The sequence below is a fragment of the Rhinoderma darwinii genome, chromosome 8 (genome assembly GCF_050947455.1).
Source record: "Rhinoderma darwinii isolate aRhiDar2 chromosome 8, aRhiDar2.hap1, whole genome shotgun sequence".
Classification (NCBI taxonomy): Eukaryota; Metazoa; Chordata; class Amphibia; order Anura; family Rhinodermatidae; genus Rhinoderma; species Rhinoderma darwinii.
Window position 1 is genome coordinate 8,431,282 of NC_134694.1, and position 15,017 is coordinate 8,446,298.

General features: G+C 41.1%; 1 protein-coding gene across 1 annotated transcript; it reads left to right on the top strand.

Annotated features, from left to right (window-relative positions):
• The first annotated feature begins 876 nt into the window (after nucleotides 1-876).
• Nucleotides 877-2,861, top strand: LOC142658575 (transcription cofactor vestigial-like protein 4). Its single transcript, XM_075834148.1, has 5 exons — nucleotides 877-1,011; nucleotides 1,427-1,565; nucleotides 1,903-2,158; nucleotides 2,275-2,383; nucleotides 2,490-2,861. The coding sequence occupies exons 1-5, from the start codon at nucleotides 945-947 to the stop codon at nucleotides 2,696-2,698; spliced, it is 780 nt and encodes a 259-aa protein (XP_075690263.1). The 5' UTR covers nucleotides 877-944; the 3' UTR covers nucleotides 2,699-2,861.
• The last annotated feature ends 12,156 nt before the right edge of the window (nucleotides 2,862-15,017 follow it).

Here is a 15,017-nt window from a genome sequence, read left to right on the forward strand (position 1 = left end):
TGGTAGCACTTACGCTGATACATTGGAACAAACTGCAGCTGTGTGAGCTGATCTAGGTTAGGAAGGGTTTTATTCAATATGAAGGCACGTGGCGTTATTGGTGCAGGTTTTAGCCCCTTTCTGTCCACGATCTCATTGAAAACCACTAGTTGCTCTCCCCAACCTGACATGGCTGATAACAGAAAAAAATTGCCATGGCTACTGCTAACAGTAATTTGTCAGTGTATCATTCATTGGGCGCTGCATGGTGCCGCTATTTGGGCGCTGCATGGTGCCGCTATTTGGGCGCTGAATGGTGCTGGTATTTGGGCGCTGCATGGTGCCGCTATTATCCCCATACAGCGCCCCAATAATGCCACCATACAGTGCCCAAATATTGTGTGAATACTATGGCAGTGTTGTCTGGGAAAGGAATGGGGGTTTGGGGTTTTGTGTGGCAGGGGGTGTTTGGGGGCGCTGTTATTTCGGCACAGTATTTGCACTATTTTTCTCGTTGCCCCACAAATGTTTTGCTCATATACTGCGCAGACTTTGATGCTAAATGCACAAAAGATCCATGTGAGCTCCAGCAGCCATCAATATCTATAAGAGGCAATGGAGAAGATTGGAGAGGGGCAGAGGCGGCGCAGTGCTGGACGGGCATGTTTCTTGGCATATATAACACGTACAAAGTCTAAAGAAGCTTTTTGTTACCCTCCCCCGCCACCCCACTGCATTTGCTTACAAAGGTGCAAGCAAAAAGTCCACAGTAGGTGCTGACAACACAGGAAGATACGGGGGGGGGGGGGGGTGAATGCTCTGAAAGGTGATCATCCAGGTGAGGGGGTGGGTGGAGCCAAGTGGAGATTCTCATTGGCTGTTCTTTTATCCAGGTAAATATAAAACCAGCACGGTGCAGCACCAGGTAGGATTGTCTGTAACCGTGCAGCTGTTTACCGGAGACAATGGCCGTGTCCAGCCTGCAGTACACCATGGGGATCTCCAGTGGCTTCAAAGTCTACATCCTAGAAGGTGGGTGCCCTCTACTCTCCCATTCTAATCCAACTCATTGCTTTATTATATTATTGTCTCGATAGGAATAGATTACCCCCACATTAATGATGGTGTGTTCCAAAAAGAATCATTATGCCCACACTGACCATCTAATAGGAATCCATGTAGAGGCAAATCTTCAATCTAGGTGGCACCAATGAAACTTGAGGGGGGGAGTGAATTGACTTTAAAACCTCCATCAAAATAACCCCTGTTTATGTATTGGCCCATGCTTTGCCCATTAGCCCTTATTGTCCTGTATCGAAAGATATGACTATATATATATGGGTCGAGTACACAATATATATTGTATAAGGGCTCAGCAGACCACATGGCATGGGGGTCTCCAGCAGTAATGGATTTACATGCATCACTAATTCAATTATCATTGCAGGGCAACACAGCGTGAGAAATGTGGACCGGTACAGTCCATTGACCAATCATGGAATACCAATATATCCCATCAAACGCAAACTGAGTCCAGATCCTCCACAATCTCAGAAGAGGCTTTGTTCTTCCGGCTACCAGAACAGGTAAATATTCTACATATATATATATATATATATATATATATATATATATCTCTCGATCTCTCATCATTACTCCACTGTCCTATATGGAGATCTGCATTACATTGGATTGTCCCAAGAACCTCTCCACAAATGCTACATTCCATAGTTTTCACCACCCTGTCCCATGTCCTCCAAGAATACCACATGGAGTAATCCATAGACCAAACTATGTCCCAATGCTGGACTGACCCCCCCCCCCCCCACATGTTTCAATCCATTGCTCCTTCAAGAAATTTTGGAAAAAATATTGACTCACTGTTTTGAAGAGATTCCATATTAAGACTTTGTTTTCTTACAGGGAAAAATCTTCTCATTCACCAGTAAATGTGACGTGTGCAGCAAGACCTTCTCCCGCAGCAGCAGCCGCCACCAGTCCTAAACTACTTGAAGCTCATGTGAATCTGAAAAATGTTCTGAGAAGGTTAATACCTGAACGGAAGTTATTGGAAACGAAGGAGTCCCAACAAACCCAAGAAGAACAACCTCTAGCATTGGTCAAAAGGTTGGAGAAGCCAAACGAACCACCTATGGTGTCCTCGGCAATGCTGCAACAGGTGGGTTATGTTCTCGTGATGGACCAAGTAGGGTCTACAGAAACTTTCATGTCTTTTTAAGGTCCACCTATGTCCAATTTTGCCATCTCTAATATAACTTTGCTTCAATTTTTTAGATGAGACCTTCTGTAATCACTTGTATATCCAGACCTAAAGCAAGCCCATCTGCACAAGCCAACCTCCACAACACCACAAGAGGTCCACTCCGGGACCTGGAGACTCCACGTAAGTTCCTTGGTCTTGGACCTCCGTTTATAAACATTGCATGGAAAGTTGATAAGCTATGACATTATTTCCAGTACTAAAAATCCTAAATTTGGTCCATTTGTAGGATCACCCAGAACTTGCTCTCCTGAAGTAGAAGAACATTTCCAAAGAAGCCTGAAATGCTGCACCACCCAACCAAGTGTCCACCCCCTTCCTTCACATTCCTCATACAGTTCAGTAGAAGACCATTTCTCCAAAGCCCTGGGCTCCAGATGGCTCTTAATTCGAGCTGCAGACTCCCCATCTTCTCAAGAAAACCCAACCAGACGTTAGCGACGTCACCTGCCCCCAGACGGGGCTTTTATTGGATCCTCCACACCTAGGTTCCTTGACCACTGCCAGAAGACCGGACATTAGACTGTTTCCACACTTGTAATATATATTTATTGATATCTTATCGAAATGGAACTCTAAAGCATTTGGGGGGTGCAAGTTATCGCTGGTGGGAAGTTGGGGGGGGGGGGTTTCTACTTATAATTTGTGTATATTGGATCAATGTGTGCAAAGGAAATTATTTTAATAAAAAAATAAATATAAATTTATGAAAATCTTAATTTACCTCCGGTGGCCCCGACTGTGGCCAGATAAGGGTCCTGATGGGGTCCTACAGTGGACAACCTCTAAAGCGGAGCTGATGGTGGTTACTCACTCGTCTTGGGATATATCCCTATTAAAATGGTTGATGTGGGGTGGGCACTTGATGGGGGTCCCCCTGGTGACCCTCGTGGTGCCACAAGACACTAGGGTCAGGTCAATGATAGTTTGACAGTCTCCTGTAACGCATATAATACATATAACAAGGTCAAAGTATTAGGATCTAATAGGGGGAAAGCAAATGAAGGTCCTACAGAGACCCAGTATGTAGGGTGACTTGTAATTCTCATATATAGTACATTGCAAAAGTATTCAACCCCCTCAATTCAAAGAACGAACTTACTAGTTGTGCCAGACAGTATTTTACGGCAAACCAGTAGCGACGATCCATAATCCAGACATCTGTTGACTTTTATTTTAGAGGGTTGAATACTTTTGCATCCCTTATATCAAGAAAACTTCCCATTATTGTAATGAGGGGTCTTCTGTATATAAAGCTTCGTCGTTGTACAATGAGCAGTTCTGTAACTTTATTACATACTTGATTTCAATGTCTCTCCATTTCCAAGATCTCTGCTTTCGGTCAGTGAATTGAAAAATTGTTTCCATCCTGTGACTAAATGAACACTTATCACAGCTGAGTTTGCTGCAATTGTAAACAAGAATGTCCCTCATCACTGACAGCAAGCAGAGCATTTGAAAATGGCCAGGAATTGGAACACAAAGTTTATTAGAATGTTTCAGGTCTCATATAATGAATAAGCTTTTACTTATGTAAAGTGGAAACCCCCTTTAATGTTGGCGGCTGATGTTGCAGAAGTATAGGCGCGGTGAAGCTCTAGCTCTAATGAAGAAATGTGACCCGAGGGCATCTATAGGGTCCATGATAACGTCCGATTCCTTATTTGCGGATGGATTATTCCTTATAAACAGGTCTTAACTTGACATAAAGCCTCAGACCCAGGTGTTACCTGCACCGCGTGATTCATTGTATTATAGACGACCGCACGATGAGTCATGTGACCCAGTCAGACGGCTCCGTCCTCCATGTATATCTATATTATAGGGGTGACATCATTACCCAGAATTCATTTAGTATATAATGATCATAGGCCTCAGCAAACCGTATCACACGAAGGCTTAGATACACAGCTCAGCAGACTGTATCACAAGCTTAGATACACCGGCTCAGCAAACCGTATCACATAAGCTTAGATACACCGGCTCTGCAGACAGTATCACACATGATAGGATTTGATACAGCAATCAAGCAGACCGTATCGTACATAATGGAATTAGATAAACTGGTTAAGCAGATAGTATCACACATGATAGAATTAGATACACCACCTCACCAGACTGTATCACACAGGATAGACTTTGATACAGCGGCTCAGCAGACCGTATCACACAAGAAAGGCTTAGAAACCTAGTTCAGCAGGTGGTACCAACCATTAAAAGCTTAGATACACCAGCTCGGCACACTACGTAGCAGTGATACCAGCTCAGTATCTTATCTGAAATCTAATCAGTTGTCATCCAAAAACAGAAAATTAATTGACGGTTCATAAATTGAAATGGCCAATAATTTCTGATCCCAAATCCTCCCCCCCCCCCCCAAAAAAAAGTGACTTTGAGACAGTGTGAGTCAGGTCAGGCACCAGCCATTAATGGTAGAGCAATGATGGCGCTGAAGATCTTTGGTCCCCAACCCCTCCATGGCGCTGAAGATCTTTGGTCCCCAACCCCTCCATGGCGCTGAAGATCTTTGGTCCCCAACCCCTCCGCCATCTTTAATATAACTTCAGACCAGGCATCATTGAGCTTCTAGACTTTGACTCAGCCCATCTAATAATTCATGGACTCTTCATGTCATACGAAGGACACACTGAGTATTTTTTGAGGACCCGCCTTGAAGTGGACGTTCCCCGTAGCATACAAGACGTGCACTAAGACGTCTATCCTTGAAGATGTTCTCAGTAAATCCGTCAGCGCAAGAAAGTTCTCCTTGTGTAATTAAAAGATCTGGTTAATAAGAAAGAAAGATGTTACTCCACCACCAACCACCAACCCCACCTTCATAGACAAGTCCTCACAACTTCTCAACATGTCACAAGAACATTCCTCCCGACATGCCAAGCAGCCACAGCCACAGCCACAGCTTACCTTCTTCAGACAACAATCCTCGGGCTATGAGTTGTGAAGCTGCAATCCACTCAGGAATACGATCCCCGGATCAACCGGTCAGACCGGTCTTCTGGAAGGAAATCCAAGACTCCAGGCTACATGTGAAGAATGCTGCTGTGTGTCACCCTATACAACAAAGTCAATTTGCCCCTCCAGGCATCTAAAAAGAACAATAGGCCCGACTTCAAACACACCGGATTCCATGGAAAACAAAGAGCCGTCTTGTATCATGTATAATCGACTTCATCAAGGTGTATGGAAGGCCGGGGGGGGGGGGGGGCGGCAAGATTGCTGCTCCGACCGGTGGGGGGCTAAAATAAATGCATTAAACACACCTGTAGATCATTAATAGAACATTCAAATGAGCATCCGGATGATTCTGGGCAAGGGGGAGGTGGTCCATGTGTACAGCTGATGAAAAGCAGACAAGACATCTACCCCAAAAACCAAAATCTTCCATAGATTAAATAGAGAGAGCAAACAAAATGGTCTGAATAGGCTGCAATATTTATAGTTCTATTCTTGTATATAGGAGCAAGTATTATAATAGTTATTCATGTATATAGGGGCAGTATTATAGCAGTTATATTCTTGTATATAGGGGCAGTATTATAGTAGTTATATTCTTGTATATAGGGAGCAGTATTATAGCAGTTATATTCTTGTATATAGGAGCAGTATTATAGTAGTTAGATTCTTGTATATAGGGGGCAGTATTATAGTAGTTATATTCTTGTATATAGGGGGCAGTATTATAGTAGTTATATTCTTGTATATAGGGGCAGTATTATAGTAGTTATATTCTTGTATATAGGGGGCAGTATTATAGTAGTTATATTCTTGTATATAGGAACAGTATTATAGTAGTTATATTCTTGTATATAGGGGGCAGTATTATAGTAGTTATTCTTGTATATAGGGGGCAGTATTATAGTAGTTATATTCTTGTATAGAGGGGGCAGTATTATAGTAGTTATATTCTTGTATATAGGGGGCAGTATTATAGTAGTTATATTCTTGTATATAGGAGCAGTATTATAGTAGTTATATTCTTGTATATAGGGGCAGTATTATAGTAGTTATATTCTTGTATATAGGGAGCAGTATTATAGTAGTTATATTCTTGTATATAGGGGCAGTATTATAGTAGTTATATTCTTGTATATAGGGAGCAGTATTATAGCAGTTATATTCTTGTATATAGGAGCAGTATTATAGTAGTTAGATTCTTGTATATAGGGGGCAGTATTATAGTAGTTATATTCTTGTATATAGGGGGCAGTATTATAGTAGTTATATTCTTGTATATAGGGGCAGTATTATAGTAGTTATATTCTTGTATATAGGGGGCAGTATTATAGTAGTTATATTCTTGTATATAGGAACAGTATTATAGTAGTTATATTCTTGTATATAGGGGGCAGTATTATAGTAGTTATTCTTGTATATAGGGGGCAGTATTATAGTAGTTATATTCTTGTATAGAGGGGGCAGTATTATAGTAGTTATATTCTTGTATATAGGGGGCAGTATTATAGTAGTTATATTCTTGTATATAGGAGCAGTATTATAGTAGTTATATTCTTGTATATAGGGGCAGTATTATAGTAGTTATATTCTTGTATATAGGGAGCAGTATTATAGTAGTTATATTCTTGTATATAGGGGCAGTATTATAGTAGTTATATTCTTGTATATAGGGGCAGTATTATAGTAGTTATATTCTTGTATATAGGAGACATATTCTTGTATATAGGACCAGTATTATAGTAGTTATATTCTTGTATATAGGAGCAGTATTATAGTAGTTATATTCTTGTATATAGGAGACATATTCTTGTATATAGGACCAGTATTATAGTAGTTATATTCTTGTATATAGGAGCAGTATTATAGTAGTTATATTCTTGTATATAGGGGGCAGTATTATAGTAGTTATATTCTTGTATATAGGGGGCAGTATTATAGTAGTTATATTCTTGTATATAGGGGGCAGTATTATAGTAGTTATATTCTTGTATATAGGGGGCAGTATTATAGTAGTTATATTCTTGTATATAGGGGGCAGTATTATAGTAGTTATAGTCTTATATATAGGGGGCAGTATTATAGTAGTTATATTCTTGTATATAGGGGGCAGTATTATAGTAGTTATATTCTTGTATATAGGGGGCAGTATTATAGTAGTTATATTCTTGTATATAGGAGCAGTATTATAGTAGTTATATTCTTGTATATAGGGGGCAGTATTATAGTAGTTATATTTTTGTATATAGGGGGCAGTATTATAGTAGTTATATTCTTGTATATAGGGGGCAGTATTAGGCCTCATTTACACGAGCGTGTGCGTTTTGCGCGCACAAAAAACGCAGCGTTTTGCGTGCGCAAAAGGCACTTGACAGCTGCGTGTGTCATCCGTGTATGATGCGCGGCTGCGTGATTTTCGCGCAGCCGCCATCATAGAGATGAGGCTAGTCGACGTCAGTCAGTCCATGGTGCTGAAAGAGTTAACTGATCGGCAGTAACTATTTCAGCACCCTCGACCGTGAATTCCGATCACCATATCGAGTAACCTGTTTAAAAAAAAAGAGGTTCGTACTTACCGAGAACTTCCCGGCCGTTGCCTTGGTGACGCGTCCTTGGTGACGCGCCTCTCTTGACATCTGGCCCCACCTCCCTGGATGACGCTGCAGTCCATGTGACCGCTGCAGCCTGTGCTTGGCTTGTGATTGGCTGCAGCTGTCACTTGGACTGAATTGTCATCCCAGGAGGTCAGACTGGAGGAAGAAGCCGGGAGTTATCGGTAAGTCAGAACTTTTTTTTTTTTTTTACACGTTCACGTATATTGGAATCAGAAGTCACTGTCCAGGGTGCTGAACCAGTTTAAACTCTTTCAGCACCCTGCACAGTGACTGTCTCCTGCCGGGTTCGGTCAAAACGAGTTCGGACGAACCCGGTAAAGTTCGGTTCGCTCATGTCTAAGACACTCCGTTCGGATGTTTGTAAACAGAAAAGCACATGGTGCTTTTCTGTTTACATTCAGTTTGACAGCTCTTGCGCGAATCACGCAGTTCGCAACCTTCGTGGTTTTCACGCACCCATTGACTTCAATGGGTGCGTGATGCGCGAAAAACGCACGATTATAGAACATCATGTGAGTTTTACGCAACGCACTCGCGCTGCGCAAAATTCACGCATCGTCTGCACTGCCCCATAGAGTAATATAGGTGCGTACGACACGCGTGAAAAGCACGCGCGTATATTACACTCGTGTAAATGAGGCCTTATAGTAGTTATATTCTTGTATATAGGGGCAGTATTATAGTAGTTATATTCTTGTATATAGGAGGCAGTATTATAGTAGTTACATTCTTGTATATAGAGGGCAGTATTATAGTAGTTACATTCTTGTATATAGCGGCAGTATTATAGTAGTTATATTCTTGTATATAGGGGGTAGTATTATAGTAGTTATATTCTTGTATATAGGGGCAGTATTATAGTAGTTATATTCTTGTATATTGGGGGCAGTATTATAGTAGTTATATTCTTGTATATAGGGGCAGTATTATAGTAGTTATATTCTTGTATATAGGAGCAGTATTATAGTAGCTATATTCTTGTATATAGGGGCAGTATTATAGTAGTTATATTCTTGTATATAGGGGCAGTATTATAGTAGTTATATTCTTGTATATAGGTGCAGTATTATAGTCGTTATATTCTTGTATATAGGGAGCAGTATTATAGTCGTTATATTCTTGTATATAGGAGAAGTATTATAGTAGTTATATTCTTGTATATAGGGGCAGTATTATAGTAGTTATATTCTTGTATATAGGTGCAGTATTATAGTAGTTATATTCTTGTATATAGGGAGCAGTATTATAGTAGTTATATTCTTGTATATAGGAGGCAGTATTATAGTCTTGTATATAGGAGCAGTATTATAGTAGTTATATTCTTGTATATAGGTGCAGTATTATAGTAGTTATATTCTTGTATATAGGGGGCAGTATTATAGTAGTTATATACTTGTATATAGGAGAAGTATTATAGTAGTTATATTCTTGTATATAGCAGTATTATAGTAGTTATATTCTTGTATATAGGGGGCAGTATTATAGTAGTTATATTCTTGTATATAGGGGGCAGTATTATAGTAGTTATATTCTTGTATATAGGGGCAGTATTATAGTAGTTATATTCTTGTATATAGGAGCAGTATTATAGTAGTTATATTCTTGTATATAGGAGCATTATTATAGTAGTTATATTCTTGTATATAGGGGCAGTATTATAGTACTTATATTCTTGTATATAGGGGGCAGTATTATAGTAGTTATATTCTTGTATATAGGGGGCAGTATTATAGTAGTTATATTCTTGTATATAGGGGGCAGTATTATAGTAGTTATAGTCTTATATATAGGGGGCAGTATTATAGTAGTTATATTCTTGTATATAGGAGCAGTATTATAGTAGCTATATTCTTGTATATAGGAGCAGTATTATAGTAGTTATATTCTTGTATATAGGGGGCAGTATTATAGTAGTTATATTCTTGTATATAGGGGCAGTATTATAGTAGTTATATTCTTGTATATACGGGGCAGTATTATAGTAGTTATATTCTTGTATATACGGGGCAGTATTATAGTAGTTATATTCTTGTATATACGGGGCAGTATTATAGTAGTTATATTCTTGTATATAGGGGCAGTATAATAGTAGTTATATTCTTGTATATAGGAGGCAGTATTATAGTAGTTATATTCTTGTATATAGGAGCAGTATTATATTAGTTATATTCTTGTATATAGGAGCAGTATTATAGTAGTTTTATTCTTGTATATAGGGGGAAGTATTATAGTAGTTATATTCTTGTATATAGGGGCAGTATTATAGTAGTTATATTCTTGTATATAGGGGGCAATATTATAGTAGTTATATTCTTGTATATAGGGGGCAGTATTATAGTAGTTATATTCTTGTATATAGGGAGCAGTATTATAGTAGTTATATTCTTGTATATAGGGGCAGTATTATAGTAGTTATATTCTTGTATATAGGGGCAGTATTATAGTAGTTATATTCTTGTATATAGGAGGCAGTATTGTAGTAGTTATATTCTTGTATATAGGGGGCAGTATTATAGTAGTTATATTCTTGTATATAGGATGCAGTATTATAGTAGTTATATTCTTGTATATAGGGGGCAGTATTATAGTAGTTATATTCTTGTATATAGGGGGCAGTATTATAGTAGTTATATTCTTGTATATAGGGGCAGTATTATAGTAGTTATATTCTTGTATATAGGGAACAGTATTATAGTAGTTATATTCTTGTATATAGGGGCAGTATTATAGTAGTTATATTCTTGTATATAGGAGCAGTATTATAGTAGTTATATTCTTGTATATAGGGGGCAGTATTATAGTAGTTATATTCTTGTATATAGGAGCAGTATTATAGTAGTTGTATTCTTGTATATAGGGGCAGTATTATAGTAGTTATATTCTTGTATATAGGGGCAGTATTATAGTAGTTATATTCTTGTGTATAGGGGGCAGTATTATAGTAGTTATATTCTTGTATATAGGAGCAGTATTATAGTAGTTGTATTCTTGTATATAGGGGCAGTATTATAGTAGTTATATTCTTGTATATAGGTGCAGTATTATAGTAGTTATATTCTTGTATATAGAGGCAGTATTATAGTAGTTATATTCTTGTATATAGGAGCAGTATTATAGTAGTTATATTCTTGTATATAGGGGGCAGTATTATAGTAGTTATATTCTTGTATATAGGGAGCAGCATTATAGTAGTTATATTCTTGTATATAGGATGCAGTATTATAGTAGTTATATTCTTGTATATAGGGGGCAGTATTATAGTAGTTATTTTCTTGGACACAGGGGGCAGTATGATAATTGTACACTCAGTATTATGTTCCTTATATTTACTGTATGGCTGATGGTAAGTGAAATCGTGTGTAATAACAGTAATTTGCAGATTATTACTACGAAGTGATATATATATATATATATATATATATATATAATGGTTTGTCTTGTCGTTTCTCTATTCTGCACAGTAAGAAATCCATTTGCACATTACATTTTTACCAGTCTGAGCGGCTTACAGGTGTTGCTGAATTTACTAGAGAAGTACATCTGCTATTTCTGTCCTTTCTTCACCGCAGTGACTCACTTGAGGTTTTTAGGACTGTCTGGGACTGAATGTGAAGTTTCTTGCATAAGTTATAACTCAGTTACTTAAAGGGCCAGTAACCCTGAATTCAGCAGCTTATTATAGTGTAGGAGTGTTATAAGACTCACTGCAGTGCGGACACCTATGGATGTAAATCATGGGGGGGGGGTCAGTTATTTCTTTGCACTTCCTGTCAGTCACCCCATTAAAAACTGCATTCAGCCCCATCCCAGCATTTAAGTGCACAGCAAATAGATTGACTTTAGGGTCATTTTTAAACGTCTCCTCCTTAAATATTTTTTACCCCCATTTCTAATTTTCCGTATTGTTGACAACCAATACGGCTGCCATTGCAATGCTCCTATGGCTTGTCGCTCTGCTTTCCTTGGTCCCTACATGGTCTATAAATCCGCACTGTCGTGTTGCATTCCCCTCGTCTACCTCAGTTACTGCTATTCCGCTGTAAATTTGGCGTTTGATTATTTGTCCGACAGCTTTTACCCTATTAACGCTGACGTTCGGATCGGCAGAATTGTACGATCTATTATTAGAGCAGTGGGATAAGCGTCTGCCACAAATCTGGAGGCTGAAATGTGGCCTTATGGGACGATGGTCAGCCTATGCCCAGGTTTAGTGTCCCGGTGCTTCTAACATTTTATTCATGAACCAGGAAGATCAGGATGAACACATCAGTTTTGTTGGATATTTTCCAGTTTTTTTTTCCTGCTGAATTGTGTCTGTCATTTTTTAACATTATAATCACCGCTCTGCCTCAGGGCTTCCCGTCATCTATCCAAGCGTCATTGCCCTGTCTATGCTTAGCACAAATTCATTTAAATGTACCCACTGACCTGACATGTCGGAGCTGCTGAATGGAAAGGGCAAGTTAATGCCAATACCAGTGGCGTAACTACCGCGGTAGCAGCAGTAGCGGCTGCTACGGGGCCCGGGGCTTGAGGGGGCCCGGTGGCGCCGCTAGCAGCCGTTATGGCTACTACAGCGGTAGCGTCGCTACTGTGGGGCCCGCGACGCCGAGCCTTACACAGGCCATCTCATGCCTGTAGGTGTCGCTAGCACCGGAGGGGGCCCCAGTGCTAGCGGCAGCCAAATACATGAATGGCCGGGCATGTTCCGTGCCTGACCATCCAGTGCCTTACAATGACACTGATTGGCTAGCGGCGCGATGACATCATCGCGCCGCTTCCATGCTTGGAAGGTGCTGATTGGCGGGGCAAGTCATTCTGCCCCGCCAATCAGCGTCATTGGAGGACGCTCGTTCAGCTCCTGCAGACATGCTCAGAAGAGAGCATGTCTGCATCGCCAGTGAACAGCGTGGGAACCGGAGAATGTGAGTATGTCAAGTTTTTGTTTTTTTTCCCCTCATAAAAATGTGAATGGCATTATCTATGGGGGGGGGGGGGGTGTCATCTTTATGTGGGCTATTATATATAGGGGGTCTATATGTGGGGCAGTAGCTACAGGGGGGGTCTATATGTGGGGGTGTGGGCCATTATATACAGGGGGCTCTATATGTGGGCCATTATATACAGGGGGGTCTATATGTGGGGGTGTGGGCCACTATATACAGGGGGCTCTATATGTGGGCCATTATATACAGGGGGCTCTATATGTGGGCCACTATATACAGGGGGGTCTATATGTGGGCCACTATATACAGGGGGGTCTATATGTGGGACACTATATACAGGGGGGTCTATATGTGGGACACTATATACAGGGGTGGGTTACCTGTGGGGCACTAGCAACAGGGTGGCTATATGTAGTGCACAGTCTACAGGGGTGGGCTATATGTGGGACACTATATACAGGGGGAGCTATATGTGAGACACTATCTACAGAGGTGGGCTATACGTGGAGCACTAACTATAGGGGAAGCTATATGTAGGGCAGCACGGTGGCTCAGTGGTTAGCACTATTGCCTTGCAGCTCTGGAGTCCATATGTGGGCACTATCTACAGGGGCTTCTATGTAGGTCACTATCTACAGGGGACATGTTGTGTGTTTGTGACAGTTATATTTAGATGTGTTGAGAATTGTAACTTTCTTTATAGGTGCAGAAATGTTTTAAAAGTGAGAAGCTGAAGACATCTAAACGGAAAACTGCAGAAATGGGTCATGGCCGGGAGAAATCCATCATAGATGTCTGAACCGGAGGGAGAAGAAAAGAACTAGAATCTGAGACGTCACCGGTGAGTCACTTAATGTAAATGTTTATTCTGCCTCTAATCAGTAATGTAGTCACTGTATGATCTGCAGCGAGATGATGGTGATAGGATTTTTTTTGTGAAACCGCATCTCCCAGCATATCCTTACCATTGTTCCGGCCATGCTGGGAGCTGTAGTTTTACGCCGTACAAACTTATACGCAGTGGCGTAACTACCGCTATAGCAGCCGTAGTGACTTCTACAGGGCCTGCAGCATGAGGGGGCCCGTGCCACCCGCCGGCACGGCCCCCTCCCATGGCCGCAGGCTCCGCTAGCAGCCGCTATGGCTGCTACAGCGCGACGCCACTGAAGGGGTTGTTCCTACATAAGACATGTATCCCCTATCCACAGGATAGGGGATACATGTGTGATCGCTGGCAGCGATGAGGAGAACGGGGGACCGAAAGTCCCCCCTAAGTTCTCCATGACAAACCTCGGACTTCCGGGGTCTGTGTCGGCAGCTCCGTAGAAATGAATGGAGCGCCGGTCGCGCTTGTGCGCATGCGTGACCAGCGCTCCTTTCATTTTTATTGAACTGCGCAGACGCCGGAAGTCCGAGGTTAGTCATGGAGAACTTCGGGGGACTTTCGGTCCCCCGTTCTCCTTATCGCTGCCAGTGATCACACATGTATCCCCTATCCTGTGGATAGGGGATGCATGTCTTTTGTAGGACAAACTATAGGACGTTTTTTTTTGGGGGGGGGGGGGGCTATATAGCGTTATCTACAGGGGGGGCTGTATGGCGTTATCTACAGGGGGGCTGTATGGCGTTATCTACAGGGGGGCTGTATGGCGTTATCTACAGAGGGAGTCTGTATGGCGTTATCTACAGGGGGGCTGTATGGCGTTATCTGCAGGGGCTGTGTATGGTGCTATCTATAGGGGGGCGCTGTGTGGTGGAATCTATAGGGAGGCACTATCTACAAGGGGGGGGGGGGTTGTGTGATACCCAGCAGAGGGGGGGCCCCAGAAAAAACGTGTTTGGAAAAATAATATAAATGCAGTTCTGCCACCTAGTGGTCATAGAGCAAGTTGCGCCGTTTATTTTGTTTTTTCCTTGGATTGTCATAGGGGTTGAATTCGTTTAATCCGGCATCAATGGGACCTGATAATCTGGATCATTGGACATAGAAGATACATACACACATCATTCAGCCATACCATTAAAACCACTGACAGGTGACGTGATGACATTGATGATCTGGTTTCAATGGCGTCTGACATGGGGGGGGGGATGGGGTATATGAGGCAGCAAGTGACCAGTCAGTCCTCGAAGTTGATATTGGAAGCAGGAAAATAGAGAAGTGTAAGGATCAGAGCGACTGTGACAAGCGCCAAATTGTGAAGTCTGGACGACTGGGTCAGA

Excerpts from the sequence above, each read along its gene's own strand:
- LOC142658575 (XM_075834148.1), top strand. The coding sequence starts at position 945 with ATGGCCGTGTCCAGCCTGCAGTACACCATGGGGATCTCCAGTGGCTTC. Across the intron at positions 1,012-1,426 it reads CAAAGTCTACATCCTAGAAG|GGCAACACAGCGTGAGAAAT; the intron begins GTGGGTGCCCTC and ends TTATCATTGCAG. Across the intron at positions 1,566-1,902 it reads TCTTCCGGCTACCAGAACAG|GGAAAAATCTTCTCATTCAC; the intron begins GTAAATATTCTA and ends GTTTTCTTACAG.